General features: G+C 42.7%; 1 protein-coding gene across 1 annotated transcript in view; it reads right to left on the minus strand.

The window, feature by feature from the left end:
• LOC134576736 (B-cell receptor CD22-like) overlaps nt 1–25020 on the minus strand; it is a 42503-nt gene extending 17483 nt beyond the window's left edge. The window contains exons 1-5 of the mRNA XM_063435451.1: nt 24927–25020; nt 23723–24082; nt 21990–22325; nt 8544–8837; nt 5392–5661 (exon numbers count right to left, since the gene is read on the minus strand). Of these exons, the coding sequence (XP_063291521.1) occupies nt 5392–5661; nt 8544–8837; nt 21990–22325; nt 23723–24082; nt 24927–24981 (1315 nt within the window). The 5' untranslated portion in view covers nt 24982–25020. The remainder of the gene's footprint in view (nt 1–5391; nt 5662–8543; nt 8838–21989; nt 22326–23722; nt 24083–24926) is intronic.
• Nucleotides 25021–26282: the final 1262 nt, after the last annotated feature.

A 26282-nucleotide genomic window follows, 5' to 3' on the forward strand; every position in this document is an offset into this window, starting at 1 on the left:
AGGGGGAGGTGAGAAGAACACAGGGAGAGAGGGGTGAGGAGAACACGGGGGTGAGGTGAGAAGACACGGGGGGTGGTGAGAATAACACAGGAGAGGGGGTGAGGAGAAGGGGAGGTGAGGAGAACACAGGGAGGGTGGGTGGGTGTGAGAATAGACCCCTAGGGGAGGGTGGGGGGAGAGGAGAGACCACTAAGGGGCAGGGGAGAGCTCTAAGGGACAGCTCTATAGGACAGGGGGCAAGACAGGGAGCTCTTTCACACTACGCGCACACACACACAATGCATCCCTATACATACACAGAAGCACACAATGGATCCCTTACACACAACCACAAATACACACTGCTTCCACTACACACAAACACACTGCATCACCTACACAAACTGGTATGCCTATACACTACATTCCATAAGCACACACATTAGATCCTCTACAATAACACATAACACATCCCCTACACAGTACATTCACTGTGAGCAAATTTAATGGGTGGAACATATAGGTGGACTTATGGGTGGGCCTTATGGGGATACTCACCGTCAGGCCCTGGGGCCCAGACCTTGAGCTGTGCAAGGGGCCTCAAAAAATGGAGCTGCTTCCTGTTCTCCCAGAACATTTAATTTTGTGACCGCAGTTACAAACAACCTCCAGAGATCCGGTTCTACACCTAAACAGTGGAGCCAAACTGCAGCCAGTGCCCAGCACCATCTTCATCTGGTTGTAAGTAATCTAATATATTATTAGTGACACTAATCTCTAATTAACCTCACATTAAAGGGACTCTATAGTCCCCAGAACCACTGAGCTTAATGAAGTGGTTCCGGTGTCTATAGCCTGTCCCTGCAGGCTTTTTAATGTAAACACAGTGTGCACCACTGGCGTTAGAAACTTACATTTTCACTGAACAGTGAACTTCTAAGTGGTGTAGAATCAAACGCAGGCGATGCTGGAAGTCCAGCAGTGTTCGGGAGTTTCTATGTCCGAGTTCCATGAGATTCATTCCCAAACACCACTGCCTTAATTTGTGGGAATAAGATGGCCGCCACCTCGTGGTCATTTATGCGAACAGTGGCCACCCAGACGAACAATTAGAACACTGCGGTGGAACGTGTTACAAACTGTCAATTAGGCTTAACAAGCTTCCGGGTGGTCCATGGTTTGTGCACCTGTTCAGTTCCTGAACCATATAACCCAAACCACATGAACAAAGCCATTTAAAGTGAGTTAAACAAGATGTTTGCCACAGCGAATAAATGGACAATTACAGAAACCAAGAACAGGAAATACAAGGAATGCACTCTTGGGCTACCAGAACCACAACAAGGCAACATGGAGTGGGAGAGGTAAGTATATATAGGCAGTGCTTACTACCTATTGGCCCACATCATATTAGAATGACGTATGATTGGTGAGCAATAGAACACTTCATTAGACTGAAAAACGTCATCTTTGTGCGGCTAATTTTGTCCAACAAATTTGCTATTCAGACCCGAATTTGGCTGTCCATAAAAACAAGAGGCGCGTGCAGAGTAACATAGTTATTCTAAAATAATACTTTACTGAAGAAGTGGTGAATTTTGAGGAAGATATAGTATTGTGGTAGCAAGCTTTTTTTTTTTTTTTATAAAAAAGGTCTTCCGGACAGATTTTTAGGTGAATTGAAAGCCTAACTTGCTGTAATACTGATGGAATTGCATACATCTTCAGTATGCTATTAAAACATTGTGTTGATATATGAAGGAATCACGTATGGTCACCATTTTACAGTTGTTACATTTACATTTTCAGAACTGCCATTAGAAATTGCTGAATTAATTTTGTGGGGCCCCCAATGACATACAAAAAGATACAAACTCACTGACCCATTCTTAGACAAATGACTACAAAGATACACTATCCCAGGCTCACACATAGATACACACTCACAGATACAGGTACATATTCAAAATTACACATATGCATTCCCAAAGAAACATAGAGACATTCATTCACAGAAATACACAGACAAATACACATTGCAAGACATGCACACAGATTTACAAACATTTATATACTGGCAAACACACACACTCCCAATCATAAACTACCACACAAACACACATTGCCCCACACAGATATAACACAGTGACAGACAGAAATACACATTGACACATACATGGATATACAATGACACACACAGATACACAATGACACAGATACACAATGACTACCACAGGAACATGCACACAAACACAGATACACACAGAGATTCACACACTGCACACAAACATCCATAAACATACTGATATACACTGATCAGCCACAGACCACTGGCAGGTGATGTGAATAACATTGATTATATCGTTACAAAGGCACCTGGCAAGGGGTATTAGGCAGCAAGTGATCAGTCAATTCTTAATTTCATGTGTTGGAAGCAGGAAAATGGGCAAGTGAAAAGATCTGAGTGACTTTGACAAAGTCTAAATAGTGATGGCAAGACAAATTGGTCAAAGCGTCCCCAGAATGGCAAGTCTTGTGGGATGTTCCCGGTATGCAGTAGTTAGTATCAACCAAAAGTAGTGCCAGGAAGGACAAGCAGGAAAATGGTGTCAAGGTCATTGCACCCAAGGTTCATTGATGCACGTGGGGAACAAAGGCTAGCCCATCTGGTCCGAAGAGCTACCATTGTTCAAATTGCTGAAAAAGATAGAAAGGCATCTGTGGAGAAAGTAACCTCGCCACTTGTGCTTGGAGGGGCCTGCTTGCCAGCCTTTTGCCCTGCGACTATGGCCCCATGGCTATTTGTGCCCTTCAAAAGCTCTGTTTGGGCTTATTGGACTTCAAAATATTATTTTTGCCCCTTTAAATTGTAATGGAGCAGTTCTGCAATTTTAAATTGCCACTTTGAATACAGCCGAAGTGCCGAAGTAGTCGAAGTAGCTGCCATTCGGCAAACGAACACGTGGCAGCGGCCATTTTAATTCAGTCGAACGCGTTCAGCGGTGTTTGGTCGTCGAGTTCATGAAACTCAAATCGGACACTCAACGGCACGAACACCTCTGAACTTTACCTCCTCCAGGCTTGAACTCATTCCACCAAAGTCGAACGCTGTTCGACAATTCAAACGGCACTTTAACTTTGACAGTTTGCATGAACGGTCGCCGTTCGCCTATTTGAACTAGATTTAACATGGGAAATAGACCAGCCGCACAGCCTGATTTTTGGATATGTTGTTCACCCAGATCACGGCTATCCAGGGATGTAATATTTTTGGGTATATGTTGTGTTTTGGGGTGTTTTCTATACATTGGGGAAAATGTGTGTTTTTCTGCCTGTGGATAATTAGGTTATTGTGTCAACTATTGTAATTATATCCCAGGCAGAGGGGAGGGCATGTGTGCTGTATGTGGGAGTGTCGTGCATTGTTGTTTTGTTCTGATTGGTTTGTGTGCCTGTGTTCCATCCGGCCCAGGGGGTGTGCCTCTGGCCAGAGGAATTGCATAAATTGTGAATGCTGGCTTACATTAAACAGACCTGCTTGACCCTTTCTTGAAGCCTTGGCTCATGCTTGGGGGATGGGATAACTACACTCTTGGGGATTGCTATATTCACACTATACTCCCCAGGGTAAGCTCTTGGAAGAGCTTGTTCCTGATACGCGCTCTGGATTAGGAGAGGTCTGCCCACTGGAAGCTGGATCCTGGCCTTGGGTCCAGGGTGGGTGGAGGAAGGCGAGACCCCGGCGCAGCTGCATCGCTGGAAGTGGGGTCTGCAGTACTTATGATGTCTGGTGGAGTGCTTGGAGTCGTCGGCAAGAACTAGGAACCTCGATTGGCGGAGGTACTCGCTCGGAGTGCCAGCGGTCCGTCACAGTGTCAGAACACACAATGCATCGCATTTGCTGCGTATGGCACTGCATAGCCACAGACTGGTCAGAGTACTCAAGATGACCACTATCCACTGCCAAAAACACCTTTAATAGGGACATGAGCTTCAGAACTGGACCATGGAGCAATGGAAAAATGTTGCCTGGATTGATGAATCACATTTAATTTTAGATCAGGTGGATGGCTGTTATACCTGGAATGTAGGACTCTGCCCTCTCACTTTCCTCTCTTGATTATACAGTAAATGCTCAGTAATAAAGCAAGGCTGTATGTAGCTACTGTCCTCATAGGTGAAGCAGTCAGGACCATAACAATTTCTGTGTGTGTGTGCGTTCTTTAACTAGGGAAAAGATGGCAGCAGGGTGAACTATGGGAAAAAGGCAACCAGCAAAGGCATTGTTATGCTCTGGGCAATGATCTCATGGGAAATCTTGGCAGACCACTTACACCCCTTCATGGCAATGGTGTTTCCTGATAGCAGTGACCTCTTTCATCAGGAAAATGCACCCTGCCACACTGCAAAAAATTGTTTAGGAATGGTTTGAAGAACATGACAAAGAGTTCAAGGTGTTGCCTTTGCCTCCAAATTCCCCAGATCTCAATTTGATAAAGCATCTGTGGGATGTGCTGGAACAATTAATGGGATCCATGGAGGCCCCACCTCGCCACTTGCAGGACTTAAAGAATCTAGTGGCAGATATCAGAGGTGTTGTAAAGTACATGCCTTAATAAATATGTGGGGGGCCTACACAATATTAGGCAGGTGGTTTTAATGTTTTGGGTGATCAGTGTACACAAACTGACTACCACTATGATGCACTAAGATAAATAAATTAATATATGCCTATTTTTTCTATCCATCCTTTTGTTTGCATGAGAATGACTTCTCTGGGGTCTTGTGGGACCTGGCTGCTCCAGGTCACTGTATTCCAGATATCTGTGTGCCGATAAGGAAATAATCACATGCTCCCAGTTTTAACACTGCCAAGTGAGAAAAATGCTAGGAAGAGTTGCTCTTGGTTCAGAGGCCGAAGCTTGTGTGCTGTTAAATTTGATTCCATTTGAGGAGTTTTTCTTCTTTTCCAACTAGATCAGATGGTGTTACAGGGTCCCAAGTGAGCTCAGTTCTCAACCGGGCCCTTAAACAGCAGCGGGCTTGGGTAACTTTGCATGCAGTCCAAGTCACAAGACCATATCCGGACTTATTCTTGATTTATGTATTTCAACACATGCATCTTTTCCATTAATCCCTACCTCCTCGGACATGTTGTCATTTCTCTTGTATATTTTTACCCCTTCAACATAGATTGTAAACTCATTTGAGCAGGGTTTTCTTCACCTCTTGTCTCTGTTATTGTGTATATCAATTACTTGTTGACAAATATCCCTTCTATAACTGCATAGCAATGCAGAGTATGTTGGCGTTATATAAGTACTAATAGTAATAATAATAATTGGCAATTCTTCTTAACCTTTTATTAGTTAAGTATTGTCTTAGAGTTACTGTTTTTCAGTCAATACTTACATTTTACAGGAAGCTCTATAATGGATGAATTTCCTGTCCCGAGCTCATTCCTTACAGAGCAGTAATATCTATTATTGTCCAGGTTTACATTCAAGATTTGTACTTTTTCAGCAATTTCTTTTAACTTTGCAGTTGAGTTTTTCTGAACCTTGTACCACTCGTAGGACGATGGTGCAGGATTAGCCCGAGTAATGCATTGTAAGGTCACAGTATCTCCTTCTCTCATCTCAGTTTTGTCCAATACGTGGATACTCATGTTCTGAGGAGGAACTGTTTAGAAAAAAATTATATTAATGTAAACATTTTAACATTTTAATTAAAGTAACTGACACATTTACCTTTTACATTGTTTTAAATGATTAAAAAAAAGGAATAGGTATTAAAATACCTCCAGTTGATACATGATATCTTTGAGTTACACTGATTTACAATAAATAAATTAATTAACAAATTATTACCTTGATCTTGAGTTCCACTAAGGAAGATTATGGTTGATTTCCTTTTTTTAAAGGAGTACTCTGTGATCACTCAGAATTAGAGTAGAGTCCACTTACTATGGGAAATGTTAAAAAAAAGTCTTGGAGTTGTCATAGTAAGGTCAAATTGTGTGAATAAGTCCCTGAAGTTGTTTATGATTTTAGTTTTAAAGGATCACTATAGTGTCAGGAAAACAAAGCGGTTTCCCTGACACTATGGTGCCCTGAGGGTGCCCCCACCCTCAGGGTCCCCTCCCGCTGGGCTGAAGGGGTTAAAACCCATTCAGCAGCTTACCTTATTCCAGCACCGGGCTCCCTCAGCGCTGGTGACCTCTCCTCCCCGCCGACGTCAGCTCCCCCGTCCGACGTCAGCAGAGCCGAATGCGCATGCGCGGCAAGTGCCGCGCACGCATTCAAAGTGTCCATAGGAAAGCATTTCTCAATGCTTTCCTATGGACGCTTTGCGCGATGGAGGCATAATATGCCTCCAGCGTTGCAGATGCACCTCTAGTGGCTGTCCGGAAGACAGCCACTAGAGGCTGGCTTAGCCCCAAATGTAAACATAGCAGTTTCTCTGAAACTGCTATGTTTGCCTCTGAAGGGTTAAAACCTGAGGGACCTGGCACCCAGACCACTTCATTGAGCTGAAGCGGTCTGGGTGACTATAGTTTCCCTTTAAGATACAAAACTGTATCATTGTGCATGCTATACCTATACTGTGCATTTTAAAAGAAAAATGTACGTATTTGAAGCAGCATAACTAATAATTAATGCAGGGTCTGATTCCCAATTTAATTTTTTATTTTACGTGTAATTAGTGTCCTGCCTTGTGTTGACCAACCCTAAAATTCAGCTATGTTCATCATAATATGTGTCGCTGGTAGATAGTATTTATGAATCTTTTATCTTTTGTTTGGTTTCTGGTCACTGATCCTTTCAGATCATAATCCATGCTATAAGTTTTTTTTGTTTTTTTATACTTTTGTTTAAAACAGCATCCATTGCTAAGGGTACCTGCTTAAATGCAGGATGAAGTCTAAAACATGATTCATGTCTGTGCTCATTTGCATGTCAATCTGGGAACTCTGGGATAGTTGTGGAAAAGTTATTTCTCAAATTTATTAAGCATGACCCTGGCATGACTTTTACTCAATAAAGTCAAATACAAAGTTTATAAATGTAAAAGTTACTGACTGAATAGATAGTAGTTACATTTAGCAATTAGTGATGTCGCGAACATGAAATTTACCATTCGCGAATGGTGAACACGAACTTCCGCAAATGTTCGCGAACGGGCGAACCCAGGAAACCGCCATAGACTTCAATAGGCAGGAATTTTAAAACCCACAGGGACTCTTTCTGGCCACTATAGTGATGGGCCCCCACCCACCTGAGCGGTGGGTGGGGGCCCTAAACAAGAATAAGGGGGGGGACCTAATGTCCTCCCCCCTGGCCACCACCCCTGAGCGGCGGGTGGGGGTCCTAAATACCAATAGGGGGGACCTAATGTCCTCCCCCCAGCCCCCACCCATGAGCGGCGGGTGGGGGCCCTAAATACCAATAGGGGGGACCTATTGTCCTCCCCCCTGGCCCCCACCCATGAGCGGCAGGTGGGGGCCCTAAATACCAATGGGGGGACCTATTGTCCTCCCTCCCAGCCCCCACCCATGAGCGGCGGGTGGCGGCCCTAAATACCAATGGGGGACCTATTGTCCTCCCCCCGGTCCCCACCCATGAGCGGCGGGTGGGGGCCCTAAATACCAACAGGGGGGGGACCTAATGTCCTCTTTCCCGGCCCCCACCCATGAGCGGCGGGTGGGGGCCCTAAATACCAATGGGGGGGACCTATTGTCCTTCCCCCACTGGCCCCCACTCCGGGGTGGGGGCCGGAGGGTAGACAATAGGTCCCCCCTATTGGTATTTAGGGCCCCCACCCGCCACTCAGGGGTGGGGGCCAGGGGGAGAACAATAGGTCCCCCCATTGGTATTTAGGGCCCCCAACCGCCGCTCAGGGGTGGGGGCCAGGGGGAGGACAATAGGTCTTCCCCCCATTGGTATTTAGGGCCCCCACCCTATTGGTATTTAGGGCCCCCACCTGTGGCTCAGGGTTGGGGGCCAGTGGGAGGACAATAGGTCCCCCATTGGTATTTAGGGCCCCCACCCGCCGCTCAGGGGTGGGGGCAGGGGGGAGGACAATAGGTCCCCCCCCCTTATTGGTATTTAGGGCCTCCACCCACCGCTCAGGGGTGGGGGCCAGGGGGGAGGACAGTAAGTCCTCCCCCTTTTTTTACTTTAGGGCCCCCACCCGCTCAGGGAGGGGGGCCCTTTTTTTTTTTTAACAGTGAGCATTGTTTCATAGACATTCCCCTACTCGCGGTATTGTGAATAGGGGCACAATTTACTAATACTAAGTAATTTTTACTTAGTATTAGTCAATTTGGCTGAAAGACTACAACAACAAAAAAAATAGGGGGCGGACCGAACATTGCATATGTACGCTATGTTCGCCAGGAACTATTCGCCAGCGAACCGTTCGGGACATCACTATTAGCAATACATAATGTGAGCTCCTTGGCAATATATAGTAATTAATATGACATTAATATTAAAGTGGCATGTGTTATATTTTTATGGTAAAATTACATAAAAATCAAAACAAATAGAGCAATCACTTACATTTGATATTTAATATGGTGTATTGGTAAAACCTTTTCCCATTTTGGAATGTAGCAGTGCATCCCAGGCTTGTGTTAAGATCCTGATAGGAAGGAGAATATCTGATTTCTGATTGAACTCGCCAATAGCCTCCTGAGATGTCTTCATACTGCACACTGATAGGATGTCCAGCCTTGTTCCATTCTAGAGACGGTGGGCTGGAAGCACAGGTATGTTTTACAGAACAGGATATACTGATCGTCTTCCCTTCTTGTATGCCATCTGCTCCTTTTATTGCTGGCATAAAAAACGAATCTGCAAGGAATATTTAAAACATTACTTATTATATATATATATATATGTGGATACATATTTTAAATTCAAATAAATATACTACATTAATCATGTTTTATTAAAAATATACTTACCTATGACATCTGGTTGCATAAAAGTCCTGCATTTTCCTCCAATGATACCCTCCTCAATGAGTAATAGCGAACATGTCAGATAATTGCTGATCTCCTATTTGTTATTATGAAACACTTTTCAGGTGCTTTACTTCTTCCATATGTTTGTAAAGGAACCATATATGCATTCTCTGTACACCTGACTGATTGAATTAATTGGAATGGAAGAGAATGCTGGCATGTGCACATGTGAGTGGGTTCTATTCATTCCTAAGGTGGGCAGTCAAAGAACATGCACATTGGTTCATCACTATATTAATCAGACCGGAGATCGGCTAACATATAACATAACTTAACGAACACTTTGTTGAGATACCTCCAACACGCAATCAAATTGTCGACAGTATCCTATACTAAGACAGTACATATTACGAGACCTTAGAGTGGCTGAGCTTAATATAAGAAGGAAAAAATATATCCCAAAGAGGAAACAAGTATAAAGGGAAATAGGCCAAGAACGAGGATTGGAGAGTTTACTAAGATACTGAGCTGGGGTCAAGTATTCCAGAGATAAAATAGTCAATATACAGAGCCAAGTCAGAACTAGAAAACAAACTAAACACTAGAACTCACTCTGTCTTGTTCTACTGAGACCACAACAAGGGAAGGAAGTGGGTCCGAGGAAGGCTGGTATAGCCTCAGGTAGGTATTGAATGGCTGGGAAAAATAATGGACAAATTGTAGATATAATTAGTGAGGTTTGTGCCCACATCAGTTTAGGCTTCAGTTATGGCATAAAAACAGTGGAATAGCAGCATTCCACATCAGCATTGATGTCAAGTCTGCAGTCAGTGCACACGCCTCCTCGTGTGCATGGGAAAATGTCTGGTGTGTGAGCTTTCAGCATTGGCTGAATGCAGGGAGTCGCCGTGTGAACATTCAATGTCAACCAAATGCAGAGAAGCTTTAACTTTGTGGGCCGGCTGGAGGTATGACAGACGTGTTTAGTTCTGCAGGGGTTCAGTTACCACAGTCCCTTTGTCAATACTAAAGCTATGTGCAGTGCTGCGTAATAGATCACAGGGCCCAGGCCACTTATTTTTAGCCTCATCTTTCCTTACCCCATTCACTGCCCTATCTCAAGCCACCTCTATCACACTAAACTTCTCACACCAAATATCTTTATTCCCATTCATCCTATAATCTCTTACCATCTTCTATCCAGCCACTGTTCTCTCCTCAGCCTATATCCAAGTCTTACTCCCCTATTTAAAAAATTTGCCCAATTTTATCTCCTTGTAATGAGTTTGAGTTACCCACTGAAGGTTTGTGCTGGAATTAAACAGCCTTACCACTGCTGTCACATTAATGCACATCTCAGGAGCATCTGCTATCTCAGTAGCAGAAATGCCTACCTAACATTTAATGATGGACCTTTTCTAAAATCTAAAAATATGTCATTGCCTGTCTATATTGCTTAAAAACAAAGATTTCCTATTACATAACACAATGGACCACAATGCACTGCTCTCACCCATTCTCATATTAAAGGGGACAATAGTTACCAGAAAAAATACAGCTTAATATAGTTGTTCTGTTGAGTATATCCTGTGCCTGAAGGCATTTTCATGTAAACACAGTCTTTTTCAGAGAACATTCCTCAAAGAGATGCATTGATAGGGAGATGTTTATTGGCCAGTGAGGCATTTGGCTTCACTCCTTGTCTTAGATAATCAGAATTGACAATCTCAGCCAATCTAATGCTTTCCCATAGGGCAAGGGTGGAGCCAGCACCAGCAAACCTGCACAGAGCTGGAGTAAAGGAGTGTTTTACAGCTTTTTTTTTTTTAACAAGGTAAGGGGTGGTGGCATCCTAAATAATTTTTTTAAACTATTTTACACTTTTGTATTCATGTTTATATGGTGTAACTTTAATGTAGTGGTTCTGCTATCTAGAGCAGACTAAGCATTGTAAACACTGCCTTTTAACAGAAATGGCAGTGTTTACATTGCTGCCTCATAACATCCTTAGCAGCAGTCACTCAAAAGGCCACTAGAGGTGCTTCCTAGTCCAGAGCTGAACATGGATTCAATGCATCTCTACAAGGATGTCCTGATTGGTGCTGTGCGGTGCTTTGCTTAACATGGGCAAAAGCCTCCCGATACTTTGCGATGGGAAAGCTTCGGATTGGCTCAGATCATAAAAATAGAAGATCAGTGATTCCCCTTTCACTGAAAGTGAAAATATTTAAGATAAACCTAATGAACATGTACTTTGCCTTAAATTCTAATTCTGGGCACTGTGATTAGTTAGCTAAGATGTCAACTAATCACAGTGCTCTGATAGGCAAGTCTTGCCTACTATACATGGGCATCCGCAGGACTGCTTGTCTGTTGTTAGCTTGTGTGTATGTCAGTGAGTGTGTCTGTAGTGATCATGTGTGTGTGTTGGTGATTTTGTCTGTAGGGAGCTTGTGTGCGTCAGTGAGCTTGTCTGTAGTGAGCATGTGTATGTGTGTTGATCAGCTTGTGTGTGTGTCAGTGAGCTTGTCTGTAGTGAGCTTGTGTGTGTTGATGCATTTGTCTGCAATGAGCATGTGTGTCAGTGAGCTTTTCTGCAGTGAGCATGTGTGTGTGTGTGTGTGTGTGTGTCAGTGAGCTTTTCTGTAGGGAGCATGTGTGTGTCAGTGAGCTTAAGTGTAAGCAAGCTTGTGTGTGTCAGCTAGCTTTTCTGTAATGAGCATGTATATGTGTCAGTAAGTTTGTCTGCAGTGAGCATTTGTGTCAGCGAGCTTTTCTATAGTGAGCATGTACGTGTGTCAGTGAGTTTGTAGTGAGCATGTGTGTCAGTGAGCTTGTCTGTAGTGATCATGTGTGTGTCAGTGAGCTTGTCTATAAGAAACATGTGTGTGACAGTAAACTTGTCTATAGTGAGCATGCGAGTGTCAGTGAGCTTGTCTGTAGAATGTTTGTGTTTGTATACTAATGAGTTTGTCTGTAGTAACCTTGTGTGAGTGTCAGAGTTTGTACTACGTTTGTGTGTGTGTACCAGTACGCTTGTCTGTGTGTGTCAGTGAGATTGTCAGTAAGCCTATTTGTGTGTATCAGTGAGCTTGTGTTTTTATGTCAATGAGCTTATGTGTAACAATGAGATTGTTTGTTAGTGAGCCTGTGTATCAATGTGCTTGTGTGCTTGTGTCCGTGAGATTATCCTTGTCTGCATGTGAGTAAGCTTACTGTATAATTATTTTTTTTTACACTGGCAGAGCCAATAATTTAATCAAAGTATAAAAATACAAATAAGTGTATTTATATATATATATATATACCAAACAAATCAGCCTCTTGCACTCCTACTAAAAAAATATATAAAAAAAAATACCTGGTGCCAAGTCTAAACAATATAGAAATATCAAAAAAATACCGGCACCCTAGTGTGTAAATATATTTTTGTAGTTGGGGCAAAATTGCTGTGGTGATAAGATAACATAGCATAATTATAACCAATAAACATATTTTGAATGACACCAGTCGGTTGTGGTGTGCCGGTGCTGCACTTATGCCGAAGGAATGTCCTGAGAAAAAATTTGCATTTAGGCCGAGCCTAGTTAACAGTAAGCGAACATAAAGCATGAATTTAGGTAAGGATGGATCCGTGAAGTTCTAATAATGGTTGGTGTGGTTGTTTTTGCAAAGTTTTAATATAAGTGTCCAGAACTTTTACAGAGCACCATTCATTGTGAGTAGGGAACAGAGGTATATTGACCATATGTCCTATAGGGCTAGTTTTAGAATGATGAAGTGATAGAAAATAATGATCTAAGGTTCTGTGGATATCAGCAGTTTACATACATTCTGTGGCTGTTATATTTCTAGCGGTAAATTCTTTTGGACGTAAAAACCCATAGAACACTAGGTAGATGGCAGTTTTTATTACCATATTGGTCATGTGTTCAAAAGGAGCTGAACCTCTGACATGATGAAAGGAATCCTATGTTGTTGGGGTGTCGTAGAAGCAGGATAGATTCCAAAGCAAACATGTCCTGAACTTAAAACTCACGTATAAACTTAGTGAAGATGTAAAAAGCCCTATCGTATGTTTTCCTAGTGTTGACCGAAAGTGCAAGGTGAGAAATGTGTCGTGCATGGGTAAATAAGACATTTAATCCATGAGCATGTCTTGGAATGGCGGGGCAAGGGTAGCCAGCCTGGTGGGCAGAGTCTGGAAGAAAGCCTGAAAACGAAACTGAGACAAGTGATCAGCTGAAATGTTTGTGATACCAGGAACGTGAATACATGTGATAAAAAATTGTCAAGTGGCCGCTACCCATGTGAGTTTTCTCAATATTCTCATGATGACCAAAGATGATGATCGGCCTTTATTCACAATGTGGCAATTGGCTAGGTTGTCCGAATAAAATCTGACAGAGTTACCGGACCATTTTGGTCCCCAGGCAATGGCAGCTGCCACAATAGAATATAATTTAAACAAGGCCGAAGTAGAGGAGAAGCTAGGCAGGGACTTAACGTCTCTAGGCCATGAACCCCAAAGCCATTGATTTCCCCAGATGGCTGCAAAACCAGTGTTTGCCGCAGCATCTGTCCACAGGGTGGGTGAAATGTCAAAGAGGGGGGAATAAACATGGCTCGCCCATTCCAAGATGTGAGGAAAAAGCGCCACATGAGAAAGTCAAAGGTTACCACAACTTTGTCTGAAGTGAGTTGTGGGAATAAAGAGAGTAAACGGGAAATTAAGGATCTACCCTGTGGGATGATTCTCATGGCAAAATTGAGCGACCCTAGCATCGATTGAAGTTCCTTGCGGTTGCAAGAACCTAGTTGCAAGTAGTGCTCAATGCTATCCTGAGGAAGGCTAGTTTGCATGTGAATCGAGTCCAGTTGAATCCCCAAAAACTGCATGATCATATCAGGACCTAATGTATTTTGAGGGGAGACTGGTATAGCCAGGGACTCAAAAAGAGCCAACATGGGTTTAAGGCTGCTAGGGGGAGTGCTTGGAACCGAAAGTGAGACGTGAGAAAAAATAATAAAGCCCTTGCCACTTAATGCCGTGCAGATGCCACAGTGAAGGGTGAATGGGAAGCAATTTAAAAGCATTGACAATGTCCATTTTACTGAGCCAAGCTCATGTACCAGCCACTGGAGATGTCCCGAATAGTTCGCTGGCGAATAGTTCCTGGCGAACATAGCTTGTTCGCGTTCGCCATGGATGGCGAACATATTCAATGTTCGGTCCGCCCCCTATTCGCCATCATTGAGTAAACTTTGACCCTGTACCTCACAGTCAGCAGACACATTCCAGCCAATCAGCAGCAGACCCTCCCTCCCAGACCCTCCCACCTCCTGGACAGCATCCATTTTAGATTCATTCAGAAGCTGCATTCTTTTTTTTTTTTTTAGACAGAAGTGTGTTATATTGAGCATGCTAGGCTGAACGTGCGTATATCATGGCTAGTTGCACTGAGTGTATGAGTATATAACAGTACATTGTTGTGAAAGATGGCTGTCATGTTTAGGGTGTAGCTTGCACGTTATCAACTGTGTATTTATATCAGCAGCTCCACCACTAGTTATAAATCAAGTGTGAGTCTCCCCATGAGATGAGACTAGTGGATAACATAATACATGAACGGTTAAGGTAAAGACATGTAAGGAACTACGACAATAAACTCTTTAGGAGGTGAAATAATGACATGTTTAAACGCTTGCTACTTTACGATTAGTTAATGTGCAGAGAGCAGTTCATGTGATCAAAGGCATGGTGTGGAGGATCAGCTAGGGTGGGACATGCTTGGCAGGCTGCTGTTTACTGCTTGTGCTCATCCGATCCCTTCTGGGCGCCAGGTGCAGACCCTGGGAGTCCCTGATACCTGGAACAACAAAGGCAAGTCTCTGACTGAGTGCCGGGTTTGCGGCATGAGGTGGTGGAAGCTTGTTTTGTCGGGTGGTCGGATCTGTCCCGGTGGTGCTTCACGTCCGGTGCAGGATTGTGGTGGCTTAAGGTGGAGGCGAGTGCTTGACGTGGGGCAGGCTCTGCATTTCTGTTTGTTCCTCCGGTCCCGTCTTCGACGCCTTTTGCGTTGGTGGATTTTAATGGGGACTGCTTCGCTTAGCTGTGGTGGAGCTTGTTGGGGCTGTGTTGGAGCTTGTTGGGGCTATCTGCTTCTTATTTGCTTCCAAAATTGATTAAACAGTCTGTCCAGCTTAGACTCAATATCCTGCCATGCTTTGCTGGTACCAGGAGGACACGCGGCTGCCGCCATATTAGGAGAGTCGCAGGCTGTGCTCTGTGTGTCCATTAGCGCCAGACAGCCTCTCAGGGGTGGACCGGGATAACCCCCACCGGTCCGAGGGTGGGGGGGGGGGTAACGGAGCTCCTGCCGGGAAGTAGCTGCTCCTGGGCATCCCAGGATCGGGAGATCGTCCGCCTCTCCCGCCCGGTGAGCACCAGGCCACACTTGCCACGCGGAGCTAAGTAAGACCCTGTCGAGTTGCTGACCGCTATTAAGCATGTCGGGTCGGTCAGGTAGGAGCAACATTGCTGGGTCATCCCCTTCTGGGGTGAAATTTGCTTGTTGATAACTGCTTAAAGTGAGATATTGAGGGAGCTCACACGAAGTGCGTCTTTTCTCCATGACAGCTAGGCCCCGCCCCCCGGAAGCTGCATTCTTAGGGAGAGGAGGGACAGTGTAGCTGCTGCTGATTTAATAGGGAAATCGATAGCTAGGCTAGTGTATTCAGTGTCCACTACAGTCATGAAGGACTCATCTGATCTCTGCTGTAAGGACAGCACCCCAAAAAGCCCTTTTTAGGGCTAGAACATCAGTCTGCTTTTTTTTTTTCTGTGTAATCTAATTGCAGTTGCCTGCCTGCCAGTGTGTGTGTCAGGCTCACAGCGTATACTGTGCCCACATGCCCAGTGCCACCACTCATATCTGGTGTCACAATAGCTTGCATTTAAAAAAAACCCAAACTTTTTGACTGTAATATAATAGCAGTCAGTTTCCTTCACACGTGTGCGTTTCAGGGCCTGCCAGGGCACAGTGTCACACCAGTGCAACTCATATCTGGTGTAACAGTAGTGTACATTTAAAAAAAAATAAAATTTTGACTGTAATAGATTGAATAGCATTTAGTTGTCTGCAAGCATGTGTGTCAGGCCTACAGCGTCTACTCTGCCAACATCTGCTAGTGCACAGTGCCACTTATATCTGTTGTCACAGTAGCTTGCACGCATAGTACCACTAATCGAAAAAAAATTGACAGGCAGAGGCAGGCCACCCCGCAGGAGCCGTCGTGGTGCTGTGATTCCCTTTGGCCCTAGAATAATGCCCAGTGTTCAGAGGCCACGTACCCTGAACTAGAAAAGTTCTGAGGTCATAGTTGACTGGCAAACACAGGACACCCAATCTTCTACAGCTTCCGCTCGGAACCTTGACACACCATCCTCCTCCAGCTTAGCTTCGGGCACCTCTCAAGTTACCACTCGCCCGTCTGCCGCCCCCACCAACACTAGCACCACAGCCGCTTCACTTGATCTGTCAGAGGAGTTATATACACATCAGTTGGAAGAAATGAGTGATGCGCAACCATTATTGCCAGAGGATGTAGATAACAAGGATATGTCTCAGTCAGGCAGCATTACACACATGGACGTATGGTGTGATGATGATGTTGTACCAGCTGCTGCTTCCTTTGCTGAGTTATCAGATACAAGTGAAGCGGTTGATGATGACGATGCGTCCGTGGATGTCACGTGGGTGCCCGCTAGAAGAGAAGAAGAACAGGGGGAAAGTTCAGATGGGGAGACAGAGAGGAGGAGGAGACGAGTTGGAAGCATGGGGAGGTTGTCGCAAGGAGCTCGTGGCACAGTCAGACAGCATGCATCGGCACCCGGGGTCAGCCAGACAGCACGCCACCACCAGAATGCCATCATTGCAGAGCTCAGCAGTGTGTCATTTTTTGTGTGTGTCTGCCTCTGACAACAGAGATGCCATTTGCAACCTGTGCCAAAAGAAACTGAGTTGTGGGAAGTCCAACACCCACCTAGGTACAACTGCTTTGCGAAGGCACATGATCGCACATCACAAACACCTATGGGATCAACACATGAGTACAAGCAGCACACAAACTCAAAGCCGCCATCCTCCTCCTGGTCCAGCATCTTCAGCCACGTCAACCACTGCTGTCCTCCTTGCCCCCTCTCAACCATCCGCCTCTCCGTCTCTCACCTTGAGGGGGGGACAAAGTCACCCCCTTGCCCGGCATCTGACAGCTGGCTTGTCTGAACTCTTAGCCCGCCAGCTTTTACCATACAAGCTGGTGGAGTCTGAGGTGTTCCAAAAATTTGTAGCTATTGGGACACCGCAGTGGAAGGTATCCGGCCGAAATTTCTTTGCACAGAAGGCAATCCCCAACCTGTACTCGATTGTGCAAAAGGAAGTAATGGCATGTCTGGCACACAGTGTTGGGGCAAGGGTCCATCTGACCACTGATACCTGGTCTGCAAAGCCTTCAATGACATCAGTGAGGACAAGGAACGGGACATGACTAGCTTGGTATCCAACCTTGTGCAAATGGGGAGTTTGCGGTTGTGCAAATGGTCTGTTTGTGGTTGTTTGCGGTGCGTTAAACGGGGAGTTTGGTCTGTCACTGTGAAGGGGGCGTAACCCTTACACTACCTGATCGATACAACATCATACCTGATGTTTTAAAGCATGTTATTGCAAACAATTTAGGAATGTTAGGTGATTTATGCCATTTATGGATTAAAACCAGACTCTGCATCAACTATGTAATTTTTCATTGGAGTTTTGCCATGGATCCCCCTCCGGCATGCCACAGTCCAGGTGTTAATCCCCTTGAAACAACTTTTCCATCACTATTGTGGCCAGAAAGAGTCCCTGTGGGTTTTAAAATTCACCTGCCTATTGAAGTCTATGGTGGTTCGCCCGGTTGCGAACATTTGCGGAAATTCGTGTTCGCCATTCGCGAACGGAAAATTTTATGTTCGCGACATCTTTACCAGCCACCAAAATGGCCCAAATGGCATTGTCGATAGTGGCATATTGTAAGGAAAATTCATAGGAAGGTATGAGGGAATTAAGGCTGGGAATAGTGAAGGAATGTGGTGCCGATAAGTCTATGATTAGTCTGGGTTTAAGAGAAGTTTTCCCCGTAACGACCCCTATGGGGTTATTTCTCCAAGATGTGAAAGGTGGGGAAACAAAAGGCCCCAACAAAAACCCTTGATCTACTCCAGTCCTTATGAGAGTACACACTAACTCTGGGTCTGTTAAATCGGTTTGCAAATTGTTGCACTCCAGTGTCCCATATGGCAAGTATACTAAACCCGTGTGGAACCCCTTAGACAGCCCTTCGATGATAAATGTAACCAAATTCTGTGAGTTGTGGTGTTTTAACAGGGCAGCCAATAACGTGACGTTGATGCAAGTGTGGTAAGGTTTAGGAAAAACTTTATTCGGGCACATGGATTTTGCATGAGCCCGGAAACAATGAGAACACACGTGTAACAACCTACATGAACTAAAACCACAAGTGCCCGCATTAAAATTGTTGCAAATTAGTGATTTTCCCAGGAAGACAATGTCCCTACCCAGCTTATCCTTCAGAATTCTGGTAGGTCTTGCCGAGTTTGGGACAGAGTGGCCCTGCTCAACGTCTGCCTTATTAGGGCAAATTTTGTACTGTGCGCCGTAGATGCACAAACTGCACAAGCCGGAGTCCTGCGGCCTGCAAAATGTCTGCAGAATAACTCAGTGTCCAGCTTACTCCAATTTATGCTGTAATTGATCTGCAGCCAGAGAATTGATCTGCATTTGCAGAGAAGGAACGGTGGTAATCATAAAAGGCTCTGCCACCATATTTGTGCCCCAGTTCCACCAGCTTGTGCATATAAACGTCAAATTCCTCTCTTTTCTCAGGATAAACCGAGCAATATACATCCCTATAAATCCCGAAACCCAATACAAATTCAGGAATGGATAATTTCTTATTCAACCGGGGATCTCTTGCCCTTAGCACCATGGAAATGTCCCCATACCAAAATGTCCTGTACTCAAGAACATCCGGGCAGGCAATAAGAAGCTAGACTAGGTTAATGTCCTTGCCTTTCAGAATGTCCTTTTTTGAGATGGGCTGCGACCATGTGCAATGTTGATACTCTCAGGGACTATAATTGAAGCAAGAGTATTACTGGGCATGACAGCTATTCCTGCGTCATTAGAAATAACCGGGCCTGCAGGAACCTGGGAAGAACACACTGCTTCCAATTTCTCCAGTCTGTCACTAATAGTACCAATGGATGACATTAAAGACATCATCATGGCATGAAGAGCTGGCATCTGAGACCCACTAGGCCCTTCCCCAGTATCAGAGTTGTCGGTATTAGTATTTAAAAGTCTATACAACTCCGCTTTCCTAGCAGTAGCTGGGAAAGGAATGCATCTTCTCCATAGTAAAGCTGTGAGGCGTGGGATAGTCCATGACCTCAGGGAAGATGGACTAGTCACATCAGCTCCTTGGGCGGGGGTACCGGATCTAGCGGGGGTGCTGGGAAGGGACAGCTCCTACGGAACATCAGGAACTTGAGACATAACTGAAAATATATATATGCAACATAATTACCATTAGTAAGACAAAGTGACCTGATCCTGGCTGGCTAGCTAGAGGCCAAGTGGTGAAGAATTATTCTATCTTAACATGACAGATGAGCCCCTACTAGTTGCCAAGCGGCATGAGAGGCACTAACTATGCTAACTAACCTTACAAAACTACGGTGGTTATGGTTGAATGGGATGTATATTATTTATTATAGGAATTATTTTCTGAGAGACTTATTATCTCAATATATTGAATAAATTAATCTATTTTTGAAGCATTTGCTTAATATAATTGCTCCATATATTAGAGTGCGCTATCATATGTTTTTGTATATACAATCTTGAGGTATTAGGAGTGGGCTATCCAGATATCCAGCACCTACTTGGTGGAAGAGTGCCTGCACACTTTCTTTATTTCTAACTATGCTTTGGCCTGAGGGGAGTTTGAGGTCACGAAACGTTGTGGCAGGGTATTGGCCTCTCGGTGGTAACTATAGCATAAAATAGAATGGGAGTGACATGGGAAGCCCTCTCTATGCGACAATGTGAGGTGACTAACTATGATTTGGGCCGAGGGATGTATACCTCTGAGTATCAGGATGGGTGTTGGCCTCGCGGGACCACTAGCTTATGGATTAAGACTGGAAAACAGAAACCTAGTTGGACAACCTAAATCTCTAAAAGCCAGTACCACTCTGTAAATAGAAAAAGGTACGGGGTTGTGAAGTCGTACCTGATAAAGTATGAGTCAGGACGAGATTCTATGCAGAAATATAGGAACAAGAAAGTGTAGATACGTGCTGCAACCTATAGATACTATGTGATGAGTATCTGTGCGTATAGATTATGTGAGTGGGCCAGATCATGGGCCCGAATAATAAAAGGATACCTACCAGAAACTATAGATGAGCAGTGAAAATATGACAGAGGCAGATGACGGAAATTGTAGTGCTTATAAAGCAACTGACTTGTATGACCAAGGCACCTAAAGGAATGCGAGATGTTAATGCCAACAACTAAAAATAAAAAATCAACTTTCAATGAGTACAACCTTACACCAAATTATCAACCTTATAAGGCCAAGTATTGACAAAGTTGTCACAAATTCTTAAGCTTAATTTACTGCAACGAAAACGGTTAGAACCACTAGCCGTGCCAAGACCGGGCTGGTTGGCGTTTTTTCCCCTCTTTTGTGAAACAAATATATGCGCCTATCAGTTTAATACAAAATATACATTATATTTACATACTATATTTATTAAATTTTCCTGAAAGTTTGGATTGTCCAAGCAATTTTTATGAAAAAAATTCCATGGATGAATCTCAAATCACCGCACAATTTTTTCTTCCTTTTTTTTCCGGATGAAGCTATTCAAATGAACCACATTTTTCTTGCAGTGCTAATAGTGATAATGTAATCGTTTAATATATCACAAAATTAAACTTATGTAGAAAACATTCTTACAGGTAGAAGGTAAAACCGTCTAAGTACATAATTCTTAAAGACACCGCTATCACTGCTAAAACAAAAATCTTTTGAATAGTGTGTGAGAATTCCATGTGTGATCTGCTTTTCGCTGTGATGTTGCAGTGAAATCATGCTGGTGACGTATATTTGAGGAAGTCACAGCATATTAAAAGACAAGATGCATTGTGAATTGATCTCTTCAATGACAATACTGATAAAAGAGAAGGAACAGGTCCATAATTCAGACAAAGAGACCTTACTACTTGTTCTGTCCACAGATTTTACCCGTAACAGTTTTTGTTTATGTGATACAATTAGTACAAATTACATACTAAGCATAAATGTGTATCCGCATTGCTTTGTATCTTGTGTTCTTCTGCTGCCTTAAGATTCAACGTCCAGAACATTGTACATTTCATTCATTCAATTAGATAAACAATTAACTTGGGAAATGTTCCTCTGTGTTGAAAATATTGTTTATGAGAGCAGGCAAACATGTAAGAGCTTGCCATTTGGTTATTCTCCAACCACGTCTCATACACGGTTTAGATCACTTGTGCCAGTACAGAGAGAACCTTCTCAGCATTTTATGAGTGCATTGCTAAACTATTCACTGCTTCCTCTTACACATTTTATAGTGAGATTATGATGTGCTAATGTTTTGTTTTTGCCCTCATTTTCAAGAGTTAATTTATATCCCAAATTTCTCTATACCTTTTTAATTAACTACAAGTGATTATCATTGTATTTTTGGTCAACAAATCAGTTTTAATATTTTGCACTAGCAATAATTTAAATTTATGATTTCTGTGCATCTATATATGTAGAGTTTTTATAAGAAAAGAAAATTAAATTGAGAACAAAGTTGGGCTCTTTTATGCCCTTTCATTTATCACATACTTCAAAATGTATTGCAAAATGTATTTATTGATAAAAAGGAAGAATTTACCTGAGACTTTGACCCTAATGCTTTTACCATTGTTGACTTTATATGAATTTATATATGTGTCTATTCCAGGGTAATAATATTCACTACTTTTCACATTATCAATCCTCAAGGAGCAGCTGTTTGTTCCATTCCCCACCATCGAGGTCCGACCTTTATATTTTGGTTCCACAGCAGAGGGCATTCTCTTATTGAAGATTTGAGGATATGATGTAAAATGATACATAAACCAAATCAAATTAAAATCATCATCATCATCTTTGTAAGTGAAAGAGCAGGGAATCTCCAGACAGGAACCACTCAATGCTTGAATGGATTCTGGGAATATAAATATCCAATCTGAAAAAAAAGCATATAAATGTTTTACACTATAACCAACTGATACAACATAGGGAATATACTAATAAGTACATAATTCAACTCACTTGGCAGCACACCCTGAGCCAATTCTTTGTAGCACAGGGAAAAAAGGAACCTGCAGTTTCTATTCTAATACTGAATAAATCAACCTGATATAATCGGCTCTAACTTGAAAATGGTTTAATTGTGTTTCTGTTGCAGTTAATCCAGGCTGGGCTTACTCACAGAACATGCATCTCTTCCTGTGTTTTTCTGTACTAATACATGTTAAAGTTTATGTATAAGTGGAGTACACCGATGCAGAAAAGACAATAAACATAAATATCCATATAGCGCTTTACATTGTGCAGAGAAAGACGGACAGAATGCTAATTTCATTAGTTCTTCTTTAGATTTTTATACATTAATAATCATTGGGGGTTCTATACTCTCACATTAAAAATATACAATTATTTGATGACTAAATAATTAAAAATCTATATTTATATCTACATATCAATAAGCATATCATAAAAAGCATATTGCAAAGGAACACTTTTTTTTTATAAATTAAAACAAACTAAAGAAAATATGAAGCAACTACAATTATGTGGCATAAGGCCCACAAATATCGAATATATTTTATAAAACTAGAAATTTCATAATTTCATTCTTAGTTGTATAGGAAGTCAAATTGGCATTCTCTCAGTACAATATATATATATATATCACTAAAAAAGGAAAGCAAAATGGCATGCATGAGGAAGAGTCAAAGAAGAACGAAAGATATAATTTCATTCACAGAGTCCTGATGTCCAAGCTCAGCGGCAAGAACAAGATCTATGCAAACAACACATACCCCCTATCTGTCTACAGGTACCCACCTGGAATAATAACCTGACCAAGAGTAGAGATAAACACCAGTAGAACTAGAAACTACTGACTATGAATGGAGGATTCCATCTGAAATCCAACACCCAGAGACTACAGCAAGAAGAAGGAAGGAGGCCAGGGCCTGATGAGTATAAAGGTAATTGTCCTAGAAGAAGCAACAAGCATCCAGAAGCACATCATGAAGCTGGCTTCCACAGATGAACTGCTAATGGAATGCTTGAGACAACAACAGATAGAGGATGCAGAAAAGGGGGAGGTTCAATGATAATCACAAACCTTTCCATGGGATGTACTATCGGCATATAGTGGACGTAGCTCACATTACAAAATCAGCAATTCCTCTTTATTTTTGTTGTGCTTCGAAGAAATTATGACATTATTCTTGCCATTTACTTTAATTTTACAGGAGCTGAAACATCTACAAGATTTGTAGACAGATATCCTTTGCTTAGAACATGACTCTGTATGATTGCGGACATTATGTATGTGATAAAGTAAGTTACCTCTGAGTTTAACATTGACAGTCTGTTTGCAGAGATCATACGAGTTTATATTTGTATTTATTCCTGGATAGAATTTTTCATTTTTGGTAACATCGTTAATCCGTAATGAGCAGCTTTTTGTTTCATTTCCCTCCAGAAAGGTACGGCCTTGGTATTCAGGTATCACTGCAGACGGATCTCTGCTATTGAAAACTTGTGAATATGTAAAAGTATTATAAATGTACCAAATGATATGGACATCACTGAAGCCTTCTGGAGATGTGAAATTGCATGGAATTGTTACATTGGAATGTTTCAACACGCTCATGGATTTCGGGAATCTGAAAGACCAAGCTTCACAGAAAGAGATGGGAAACCATCCTAAAAAAAAACATAATAGTATCATTGAGATATTGTATGAATTCACACTTGTCATATGTTTAAAATAACAATACCCAATCATTATATCCACTACAGACTGCTGTAGTGATTGTGGTGCAGGAATGCCCTGACACCATCATATGTTCAGATGTCAAACTATTTTAGTTTGGCTTGACGTACCTGAGCCCCACTGGGAGCCAGTGCCACAGGCAGACACGCTCAGCCAATCAACTTGGTTCTACTTGATCTTGCTTTGTTCTATAGAGTGGATGCAGTACCGTTGCCCAATGGGATCCATTTAAGCTGTGAAACTGTGCTAAAATGGTTTGCTATCTTACTGTAGGACAGCCCCAGGGCACAGCTGGCACCATAACCACAAGAGCAGGCTGCAGTGGCTGGTGTCCTTTGAGAGTTTTTTTTTAAGTTTTATCTTTCTGCATACACAATTTTTACTATCTCAAGATTTACTTGATGAAACTATTTCCACAGCATGATCTTTATATTCAATAAAAAATTTACAAACTCCTGGGAAAATGTGTAAACAATATAAACTTGAAAGACATGGACGTGCTACACATAATACACAAAATACTAATAAATTATGAAAAACACAATACACATTTGAAATCCAAGCAAATCTATTTTATTTTTCTTTAGCATGTAATATTCCTATATGAAGTTGTGAATTTTATTTTCACGTGTTGCATTACTAGGACTCGTGGTTAATTGCTTCTAGTAACTCAATCTTTATAAAATGTCTTTATTCAAAAAATAACTATAGTCAGTAATAGGATAGAAAGGTCACATGCTTTGAGGTAACATTTATGTGATAAGATGAACGTACCTTGGAGAATGAAAAGATAAAACAACATTTTCACAGGATCAAAAGGATGATTCATCTTCTGACATATCAACGCTGCATTCTGTAATTTTTAATAGCATCTAATAAGCCTGTTTCTTGGAGAAAACCATAAAAAAATATTTTAAAGTACAGATTTTCCATCAAATTAAATTTTCAAATAAATAGTAATTATTGTTTTGTTTTTTATCAGTAATAAAAAATTATTACTTAAAGGAACACTATAGACACCATGAGGCAGTATATTAATCATTAATTCTCTGAGTGTATTTCAAGCTGTAGTTTCCTTATTTTGTTTTAATTGTATAGCACTATGTTTTTTTTTTTTATTATTTTTATGCAAGGAATGACATACAAACTTGCAATGTCACAAGAGCAATGACAAGCTTATTGCAAACTCAGGAGAATGAGTTAGAAAGCTACCATTAGATTAGGTATGTTGTGGTGTCAGGGTGTGGAGAATAAGAGTATGCTGGAGCTGTGTTAATCATGAGGAGGAAAGTAGTGTAAGCTCTGTTAGAACACATCTACAGTGTCAGAGGTAAGGAGGGCACAGTGTCCACACATTTGGGCAGCGCCTGAGAGGGAGCACAGGGCAGTCATCCTATGTCCAGGCTGGGTAGGCTTTTCGTGCGTTCGTGCAGTCTGCCTGATTGATTGCCTCTGATGTGTCGTAGGTGAGTTTCTTCCTCCCAGTGCCAAATCAGGGGAACACTATGCCTCTTGGTTTCACTTGCTAGCAAAGCTACAGGTGCCTTAATCTTTCCACCAGGGGACAGCATGCATGATGAGATGTCTGGTGGGGTCTGCATCTCCGATAGCATGCAGTTCACTAGTGTCTTGACTTTTGCAGTGGGGTGAGTCTCCGGATGAGTCTCAGTGTAGGCTTGTCGGGGGTTGAAGGGACAGCTGATGGCTAAGTAGCGTGGTGCACAGGGAATCCCTCAGGCCTCCCTCTGTGGTAGTGCCCTTTGTCTCCTACCTGGATCGTGTCAGTGTGCGTCAGTTTTATCCTCGCCTCCAGCATGGCCCAGAAGCAAGCAAAGATTGGATCTAGTCTAGCTGAGATGCTGCATGACGGATATGTTGAGTCTGCTGCGTGGCTTGGGTCCAGGCATCATGTCACAGGCACTGTGGTGTCTTGCCATCTTGTTTGGATTTGTCTCGCTCCAAGTGAGTATCAAGTTGGAGATTCCTTCACTGCACTGACAGCGTGTGTCTGGTTAGGGTGGACTGGGATAACCCCCACTGGTCCGGGTGGGAGGAGGGCAGTTTGGACTCTCCCAGTCTCCATCCCCAGTAGGCCGCACCTAAATTTGCACCGAAAGCTGGGGCATATAC

The sequence above is a fragment of the Pelobates fuscus genome, chromosome 11 (assembly GCF_036172605.1).
Source record: "Pelobates fuscus isolate aPelFus1 chromosome 11, aPelFus1.pri, whole genome shotgun sequence".
Classification (NCBI taxonomy): Eukaryota; Metazoa; Chordata; class Amphibia; order Anura; family Pelobatidae; genus Pelobates; species Pelobates fuscus.